Raw genomic sequence first — 9,014 nt, 5'->3', positions numbered from 1 at the left:
TCCCCTGAGCGATCAGAAGATATCAAAGCAAATTTGGACAGAGTAAGCTATTGATAAGACAGAGTGCGTTTACTACGCACACGTACAATCATTGCAACTACATTTCGACCCCGCATTACACACACTTACTCAGTCTGTCAAGCCTGCACGTAAATCATTGATATATCGATGGCGGGTCTAAATTATCAGCTACTAGCGATTACAAATGGCTTGCGCGTCTCCCATACGGCAATTTTATTCATATCATTTGAACACCTTATAGGTGAAACGCATGCATCCGATGTTAAGAAAAGTATTACCGGAACAAACTCCGAACGAGAATTTGATCGAGCAGCGGGCTAAAATACTTTTAAAATCCGTATACCAAGTAGACTACTCAAGAGATTTAGGTAAAAGATGTTCGTGGATATCATATTTTCACACAGCTCTCTTCGCTCATGACGGATAATCCCCATCTAACTTTCCATATCATAATTTTTCAGACAACTACTTATCATTGACTGCTAAACGTACCGGGGGTGACAGACCCCGCGTTGCCTTGCCAGAAGGTTGGGTGATACCAGAAACGATTCACAAAATATCTTACAGAAACCCCTGTGAATTTGCGGGTCCAAACTTACTTTCAAGACTAACCAAAAAAGAAAAGCCGAAAGACAATTTGGAGCCGAAGGAAGAAGAGCGGCAGATACTCGGAGTCAGGTGAATGGAAATAATTACCTCAAAGTAATAAGTGGATCTTGATATTGATAATGATACACAATTATACAATTGCAATAACAATTTCTAATCTTTTAACAGAACCGGCGATTCGATTTATGGTGCGACGATCAGCGCCCTCGGGGAAAGGATAATCGAAAATCATATTTATGGAATGCCGCTTCCTTTAGATCCTCCCGTGCCGCACGTTAAGGGACCTGACAGCACTCGTTCCGACTGTTCGATCACTTTAACGAACCGAAAATATCCCAATTTCTCCAACGTGTTCTAATCATCACCAAACTCGATCTATTCACGTGTACGGCGTGTGGAAATAAACAAGTTATTGTTATCACGCGGCTGATCTTTTATCTGTGAGTTATCGACTTGAATATTTACAGATTGTTAATGTCAGTCGGTAATCACGGAAGTTGTTTGTACCAACGCCGTGAGGAGTTCCACAATCCGTCACAATCTGATTTAAAGCGGTCGACAGTCTGTATTATTACATAGCTAACGCCACTGAAGAAATTTGCTAGCCTCGCAGAAGTCGCAGAATACGTTTTGACGTTTCATTTTTGTTTATGTTTCCTCATTGTCATCCGGTCCGATACTAAGTCACCGCCCATTGAATAGGGGCGTAATTATCACCACAGTTTTATTAGAGATCATACAAGATGCCTAACATATCCAGCATAACGCATTATCCTCTCAAGGTAAATATTATACCTGGTCCTAATATTAAAAACATCACTCGTCCTTTGTAATAATTGTACCTGTTACTGTACGATTGTTGAGTAATAGTAAAACGAAATACGCAGTTGTTTCACATCGTCGTCATTTTATGTATGTGTTGCCAATTTATCCGTATTACATTTGTACTTTCAGGTCATCTTTGCTGTGCATTTGTTCTTCGTTACATGGTAAGGGGATATAAAAAAAAATCAATGTCTTATTTTAGCTTGTCACCTTCCTGTTCGTATCTTAGTTTCGTTATGTGGCTTCATGAAAAATACCGATGAAAAAATACCCATCCAAATTCACGTGAGCTGAGAAATTGCTCACTAAAGAATTCACCTAATGTTTTGGAGGACTTCCCGGCTTGAAACTATTTCTTAGACAAGTTAAATGTAAAATTCAGTTTATATAATTAATCAAATGTGTAGGGGACTGCAAGGATATCTGTTCCCCGTATCGATGATGTTTTACAATCTACTATTCTTCCTCTGCCTTCTGTGGGCAATACATAATTTAGAGTCAGACGAACCTATACAGTTTGTAAGTATGAATCTCTGTGTGCGATAAAGAAATTGAAAAATTCCAATACAGTCATCTTAAAATATATGTCTGAGAAACATTGTATCTCATAAATGAATAGTATTTCATACCGTCAGAAACTAATGTAAAGACACTTCTGAAATGACTTTTTGTTCCAGGCACTGTTCATTAATGTATTGTCGATATTCTTCGACATAATTACTCTCTCGATGCACTTCCCCGACTCTAGTAAGTTGCCGAAAATATTGAAAAGAACAGAAACAAAAAGATCTAAATGAATATTAAGCTCGATACTAACAAACTAATTCGTGCAGAGTAATGATGTAAAAAAAAAAGTAATTTCCCCTATAAACCCTGCCCGAGCAGAAGATGTTTCAATATGATCGCAACACCTTATAGGTGCATGGGTCAAATTTTGTGCAGCCATGATGATCATCAATTTGATTATACGAGTCCTGTCTAGCTATTCCCTACTTCAGATTGGTCAAGCCAGAGGAGGCACTCTCTCAACTATGTTTGCAAGTAATCCAGCCATGGGTAAGCGGCCCACTCCTGTCGTTTCTATTACAGCTTAAGGATTTATACAGAGAAATTTACTGTATGTATACAAATACCTACAAAATTTCCACCGAGTACCAATTATCAATCGACAATTATTTGGTATGCATTTGATTTTTGTTTCATTAGGTTTTGGAAGGCAGGAGTACGAAGATATGTCGCAGCCGGTACCCAACAATGCTGATTTTGCATGAGGAATTTAAAAATAAAAATACATATTTGAACATATAAAACATGCTGCGACCAATTTTTTATATGAATCAAATGCAACGTTATACTGTTGCACGTATATTTGATGAAAGCACCTCAGATTGTTTGTCACTATTTCAATATAATCGATTCGAATGTCTTATACCAAATACCAGTTATATAATGTCGAATATTTGTCGATAAAATTTATTATAGCACATGTATGTATGTGATATAGTGTCTATGGTATATGCATGTAAGACTGTAAAAGACTATATCTGTATATACAGGAAGATTTTGTATTTTAGTAACGAATAATTTCAAAAAAAAAAATAAAAATGATTAAAGTGAATAACTTACATTCATATCTGAATCAACTGACGGAAAATGATGATCTGATTATACTGTAATTAATCCCTTCTTTTCTGTTATTCATTTGTACGTTACAGGCAGTGAAAAAACAAACACATTCTGATCATGTACTTCTTGTAGTATGTAATTTGTAATAATAAATAAATAGACGGGGATAATGTACTACTTCGTATAATGACAATATGTCTAATAGTGTATTGTAATACTTAAATTGATTAAGAACCTCAGATCTCTTCAAGAATTAATTAAAGCTACTCGCAATCCGTCTATATATCGTTTGTAGTTACTGTTAACATTTTGGGTCAATAAAAATCTAACGACAACCAAGTAAAATATATGAATAACTTTTCATCCTAGAGTTTAAGAACCCGTCCATGATGAAATAGACTCTGTGGTTCAATTTTTTTCCCCAGATCAAAGGTGTCGATCATCGAATGGGGAAACAACGACAAGATGCTTGTGCAGTTTTACATATTTTTTTTATTGGCCCACGACCAGCCCTTACAAAAAATTTTCTCTTCTCTTTTACATTTAAACTTAACTTTTCTTCATTTTTGTTATTTATTTTTCTTTAATTACTTAAATATCACTTAAGGTAAGTTAAACTATACACGATAGTCCAAGCCTACAAACAAAATAATTGTATCACATAAAGGTTGAATCGTAATTTTTTTTTCTATCTCGTCCAACAATGATCATTATGTGATATAACAATAAAAATAATTTTTGCGCTAAACACCGATATTTTAAATGATAATTTGATGGTACAATTTGAAGACATTAGTTGCATTTCATCAGTACTTAATTTGGCTGTACGTTATTTTCCAGATTTTCAATTCATTCAGGAGCTTCAACTATTTACTATTTGAACAAAAATTTGCATAACTTCGTTTCGATGATTTTTAATCCATAGCTGGCACACATTACCAGAATAACACAGTTAGCACACTGGAGGCGTTAAAGACCCCAACCACTACAATGCATATCATGAGTAAACAATTGGTTATTTTAATTAGCAGAAATGACCAGAGAGTTTTCAATCCATCTTTCAAACGATAGTACGGGTCATTTTGAGAAAAAAATGTGTAATTCCAAAAAAATTTTAAAGTTTTATCCAATACACTTAAGGTATACTGTTTGAACTAAATAAATCATTTGATAGTCGTTGCTGATAAAAAGGTGTTTATTTTGAAAATTGAAACGATATAGTTTAGTAAAAGTCATGATGCACTTTTGCCTCAAACTAAGAGTAGAAGATGCCAAGGCTAAAATCGGAACTAAATTGGGTGGGGTCATCTCGTATCCTGGTGTCCCAGCTAACGGTTAACATGACTTCATACACAAGTGACAAAAAAATTGTACAAAATGAAACTTAGACAGAAAAAATTACTAAAATATAATAAAATTTACACAAATCAATTACAAAGTATTTAGATTCTCTGGTCACTTTTAATCAGTTGATACAGAAATACAATACGATTCTCATCATCATACTTTTTGCTAATTTTTTTTTTTTTTCATTGCATATGGTTTCTTTTTTTCTAAACCTCTTCTTTAAAGCCTCTACAAATGTAGACTAAGTCAAAGATGGTAAGTTTCAATTGTTTAATTTAAATCAAATTGCATCCATAAACTTGTAGCAGTAGGTGGGTTTACTATTAATTCCCTCTAATTTCCATAGACATTCTCATCGCTGTACGCTATGTAGAGAAAGAAATCCTCTTCATGGTGCTCCTAAAAATTTAAATGGTACGATGTAGTATAATATATGCATCTCAACATGGTAAGTAAATTGCATAACAGTGCAAGTTTGAATAAAAAAGATTTAGGCCTTTATTTGAAAGTTGAAATCTAGAGTTTTGCCGGCCAATTTACCTGGTAGAGAGCCCCCATTGTTGCACTGGTAGGTGGAATGACGTTGTTGACAAAGAAGAAGAGGGCATCCTCGGGACGCAGGTGAATACGCTTACGAATCAGGAAGTAAAACTGTCCGACTGTCAAGTCGGAAGGTACAAGGTACTTCTTTTTATCAAGGTCACCGATTCTCGCCTTGGGAGCTTTCTCAACGATAACCTAGTTCCAACGAACAGAAGATGTCTGTATAGAAAATTAGCATTCGCGTAGTGCTATACAGTAATGTCTGATCTACGATTTCGTTCAAAAACAACAAAAAACATTCACGGCTCTCTTTGTCAGGAAAAATCTCGCAAAGAATAAATAAGTAATAGGCAGAAAGAATAGTTCAATTGCAGATAACTTCAAGACAAAATTAACGTGAATAGTGCATGACCAGCTTGTTGTTTTAAACATTCATCGGGGTTCGAAGCTTGCGCAATAGTATATTTGGTATGTATACAGGAAACTTAGACAAAAATAAATGTAGAAAAAAGTAAATCCAAGCTGGTAAATGTGACATATTTGCACACGGTTAGTGATTTTTGGCACAAAGGATTACACTATTATACCAGCCTGCAAATACACTAAATTGCACGGTTCCATAAACCTAACGTAATTATACATATTCCGTGAAAGCACTACTAGCAGGATATTAGAATGTTAAGTTGCACCATTAGGAAACTAGTTTAATATACACAGTTATTATGTTCGTACTAAGCCCCGTTTTATCTTATCAGAGATCATACGAATTAATATTGTGGTTAAAAATCGCATTGTTTATCCACGCATTGAATAATATTCTCTAGTTAACTGCAAGAGGAACAATATTATCAGAGCTCTGGAAAATGACGCAATTGATTTTTATCTCTCTTTTCCACGAATTTTCTTCATTTTCTACTACTTTCTTTTTGCTCTAAAAAAGCATCGGAATAATTACGTAGGTCGCAAGCGAGGCAATGAATACAAAACGACGAAACTGAAATCTGCAGGCATTGTGCCGCATACAACATTGCGCGTAATTTCAACACTGTAATCGATAGTAGATATTCAGAATGAAAAGTTGGTATTACACAAAGAATTCGGCGGTGGTTGAAAGATATTGTTCAAAAACTAGAAGAGACTAGAGAGAGTAAGAAAAAACAAAGAGAAATGGCGCTGAAAAATGCTAACTGTTCCAAAAATACGACGCAGAATAGCATCTCAGCGAATGTATACCCAAGGCATCGACCTTGGACATCGTGTGTATCTGGCATCAGCCGGATTGCATAAATGGCAAGCAAAACGCGACGTCCCAACAAAGAATAGATATAATAACCAGCAGACGGTAGTCAGTGTGAGGAGTAGACGCGATCGTTGGAAAATAAATCCGCGTCATTATGGCTCGCAAGTTACGTTGCCGTAGTTGGGTTCTCAACTTCTTTTTACGTAACGGTGACAAATGTCTTTCCTTGGTTAGCAGCTGACTATATTGAAAGTAACGTATAGACACGTTGAAACTCAATGTAGGTAGATACCAGGTTCTTCACTTGAGACAGAAATTTACTTTCATGAAACTTACGGGAACACGGTCAGGATATTTTCGCCTGATTTTCTCGCCCTCCGCCTTCCTTTTCTCGAATGGATGCTCCTCCTTGTATTGAAACTTCATTTTTCAATTTTATTGATACAAACAAAAATACTTTTCCCGATAGATTTCGAATGGAGACGACTAAAACTGCTTTTACGACTGGACCACTAACTGTCACAACAATTGCCGTGCGTCAACTGAACGCTGAACGCCGCGCGGACTGGACTGCGACTTTACTGCGCGGAGTAAAATAGTCCTCCCCCTCCATCACCCAAGTCGTGAAATCGATAAGAATCCTATTCATCTTACGTGAGTGTAAATAGACCATAACTGAAAATGAAATATCAACTATATTTAGAATAAATTTCACTATTCTTTATGGGTCTCTGTTTATAAAGCGTTCAGGTTATGAAGGAACGAAGGATGTATTACTGCGCCGTTACGCGATGACGAATGACGTTGCAACATTCTCGTTCTGTACTTAGACGTAGAAACGCCATTCGCTGCTTAACTAGATTCGATGAATATGGAAAATGATTTTAGCCACGTTTCGCTAATTTCAATTCAACACACCGGTATCACTGGCTAGCCAATGTAACGGGTCAGATATTCAGTTGGAAGATAGACGAGTCTCTTGGATATCAGAACAAGCTATAGGTCGACTTGCATATTAACGGCATTTATTATTTGAACAATATTTATGTACAGATGTTGGTAAAGACCGTCAATAAGCGCAAATAGATGTAAACAATTTCGTTTATTCGGCATCATCCTCGTCGTCATCTTCTTGGCTGTTTATCTGGAAGTACCTCAGTTCATAGGTATCCTTGTCTTTTGAGACGACACGAAGCCAGTCACGCAATTTATTCTTCTTAAGGTACTTCTTAGTCAAGTATTTCAAGTACCTGAAAAAAAACGTTTCCAAATTAGTGCAAATATCGGTATCTGAACTGAGTTCAGTCTAAGGAGCGGTAAATAATCGTTTGTAGTAGTATCTAACGATCAAATAGAGGAGAATTATTCATATGTCATAAGTGCCACATCCATTGTGCAAATACACTTTTCTGTAGCAATAGATGAGGCACATTCAAACCATGAAATACATGGCGGTAACACACCTTTTGGAGAATGGAACATCACTGTTAACAGAGAGTTTCATCTTGTTGCGCTCCAAATTTACATTGTTTCCAAAGTTTCCAGTTTTGCCATTAACCTTGATTCGCTCGTGAAGATACTTCTCCTGCAATTATAGAAATAATGATACCAGGTTTGCTCACGAGACACTACATACGTAAAATTTCAAAGCATCTGTGACCAAGAGCGCAGTGTTTGCAATGTATACTGAATTGCACGATGCCCAGATTTCTTCCAGTCGTTGTGGCTAATCTAATTTGAGTAAAAGTGTATGAATTACAGTTTCTATGGTCAGGCATAAAGCAATACAACTACGTTGACGGGTATATACAAGAAAGATAACGGAACAAATGTTACAGTTATTGTTCATAGCTTGAGAAGGAGTTAAGATCCGAGGTTTCAGAGGTTAGGATCGAGCAGTACTAAGGTAATTCACAGAGCATTAAACAAGTGAACAGTACATAAGGGGTAAAAGTAATACAACTTACGAAGTTGGCAACATCCATGATGTTGTCTTCGACAGGGTGAGTGCAGTCGATTGTAAACTTTAGAGACACCTTCTTCTTCTTTTGGCCCTTGCCACGCAGGTTCTGCTTTTTCGCAGCTTGCCCTGGGGCCTTCTTCGGTACAACCTGTAAAACACAATTTTTGATTACTTGAGATTAATGAGGGAAGTGGTGTGCCGTTAAAGCCCGAGAATATCCTACAAGAAAACTGAAAGCATGGTGCAGGCGACCAGATGCGTGTGATGACGGATCGACACCGGATCAGTTCCGTGATGGGATCCGATTTTATTTCAGGAATCGTCGGAGATTCTTTACACCACAAATGAAGATACATCAACATCAGTGTTTCTCCCTTATATTTTATATTTATTTTTAATTAACACTCAACTTATCATACATAATACGTAATTTCGCAATGGATCAAAAACTTACCGGAGCCATGTTTACGTCTCTACGGAGAGTGAAAGAAGCACCACAGAAGCACGCGGCCGTAAATAGCTGCGGCGCCACCGTCAGCCGAAACTATGCGAAGCTAGAGAAGAAACACGAGTGCAGAATTTGGCCAGTTGAACCACGCACAGAGAGACCCGAAATCAAAGAAAAGCCTCAAGCGCGGCGTATCCTGCGTCGCCTCCGTCAACGGTAACACCTGTAAAAAAACTGCATATTTTTTTACGACTTTCGGGACATAAGTAACTGTCTTGAATTTCGCTACAAAAGAGCCCTGCACTGTCGAAATTTGAACCCATTCCATTAGTTTGTTTATTTAATATAGGAATAAAAAGGCTGAGTTTGCTCGGTCGGTAAGGGTAGAATAT

The 9,014-nt window shown here is 36.8% G+C and overlaps 3 protein-coding genes across 4 annotated transcripts; 1 reads left to right on the top strand and 2 right to left on the bottom strand.

Moving 5' to 3' along the window:
• The first annotated feature begins 1,207 nt into the window (after nucleotides 1–1,207).
• Nucleotides 1,208–4,159, top strand: LOC107224009. 2 transcript variants are annotated; one of them, XM_015663910.2, is made up of 6 exons: nucleotides 1,208–1,412; nucleotides 1,585–1,619; nucleotides 1,863–1,974; nucleotides 2,133–2,202; nucleotides 2,374–2,572; nucleotides 2,662–4,159. In XM_015663910.2, exons 1-5 carry the CDS (start codon nucleotides 1,374–1,376, stop codon nucleotides 2,547–2,549), a joined length of 432 nt encoding a protein of 143 aa, XP_015519396.1. In that variant the 5' UTR covers nucleotides 1,208–1,373; the 3' UTR covers nucleotides 2,550–2,572; nucleotides 2,662–4,159. The 2 variants fall into 2 exon arrangements, with proteins under 2 accessions (XP_015519396.1, XP_015519395.1); XM_015663909.2 differs by having other exon boundaries at nucleotides 1,210–1,412; nucleotides 2,374–2,511.
• Nucleotides 4,160–4,540: 381 nt separating this feature from the next.
• Nucleotides 4,541–6,766, bottom strand: LOC107224005 (gamma-aminobutyric acid receptor-associated protein). Its single transcript, XM_015663905.2, has 3 exons — nucleotides 6,548–6,766; nucleotides 4,969–5,166; nucleotides 4,541–4,827 (listed from the first exon to the last, which is right to left on the bottom strand). The coding sequence occupies exons 1-3, from the start codon at nucleotides 6,635–6,637 to the stop codon at nucleotides 4,762–4,764; spliced, it is 354 nt and encodes a 117-aa protein (XP_015519391.1). The 5' UTR covers nucleotides 6,638–6,766; the 3' UTR covers nucleotides 4,541–4,761.
• A 448-nt stretch (nucleotides 6,767–7,214) lies between these two features.
• Nucleotides 7,215–8,753, bottom strand: LOC107224000 (60S ribosomal protein L22). Its single transcript, XM_015663898.2, has 4 exons — nucleotides 8,629–8,753; nucleotides 8,179–8,322; nucleotides 7,675–7,796; nucleotides 7,215–7,461 (listed from the first exon to the last, which is right to left on the bottom strand). Exons 1-4 carry the CDS (start codon nucleotides 8,635–8,637, stop codon nucleotides 7,314–7,316), a joined length of 423 nt encoding a protein of 140 aa, XP_015519384.1. The 5' UTR covers nucleotides 8,638–8,753; the 3' UTR covers nucleotides 7,215–7,313.
• Between the last annotated feature and the right edge of the window lie 261 nt (nucleotides 8,754–9,014).

The sequence above is a fragment of the Neodiprion lecontei genome, chromosome 4 (genome assembly GCF_021901455.1).
Source record: "Neodiprion lecontei isolate iyNeoLeco1 chromosome 4, iyNeoLeco1.1, whole genome shotgun sequence".
Classification (NCBI taxonomy): domain Eukaryota; kingdom Metazoa; phylum Arthropoda; class Insecta; order Hymenoptera; family Diprionidae; genus Neodiprion; species Neodiprion lecontei.
Note: the sequence above shows the minus strand (reverse complement) of the source record. Positions and strands in the feature narration are given on the sequence as shown.

What these genes read in the sequence shown, in the direction of transcription:
- LOC107224005 (XM_015663905.2), bottom strand. Translation starts at nt 6,637, where the DNA reads ATGAAGTTTCAATACAAGGAGGAGCATCCATTCGAGAAAAGGAAGGCG. An exon ending in AATATCCTGACCGTGTTCCC is followed by an intron (nt 5,167 to 6,547) that starts GTAAGTTTCATG and finishes CGTTGGAACTAG; the next exon opens with GTTATCGTTGAGAAAGCTCC. An exon ending in CAATGGGGGCTCTCTACCAG is followed by an intron (nt 4,828 to 4,968) that starts GTAAATTGGCCG and finishes TTAAATTTTTAG; the next exon opens with GAGCACCATGAAGAGGATTT.
- LOC107224000 (XM_015663898.2), bottom strand. An exon ending in TCATGGATGTTGCCAACTTC is followed by an intron (nt 7,797 to 8,178) that starts GTAAGTTGTATT and finishes CTATAATTGCAG; the next exon opens with GAGAAGTATCTTCACGAGCG. An exon ending in GATGTTCCATTCTCCAAAAG is followed by an intron (nt 7,462 to 7,674) that starts GTGTGTTACCGC and finishes GTTTTTTTTCAG; the next exon opens with GTACTTGAAATACTTGACTA.
- LOC107224009 (XM_015663909.2), top strand. Translation starts at nt 1,374, where the DNA reads ATGCCTAACATATCCAGCATAACGCATTATCCTCTCAAG. An exon ending in TAACGCATTATCCTCTCAAG is followed by an intron (nt 1,413 to 1,584) that starts GTAAATATTATA and finishes TTGTACTTTCAG; the next exon opens with GTCATCTTTGCTGTGCATTT. An exon ending in CATTTGTTCTTCGTTACATG is followed by an intron (nt 1,620 to 1,862) that starts GTAAGGGGATAT and finishes TCAAATGTGTAG; the next exon opens with GGGACTGCAAGGATATCTGT.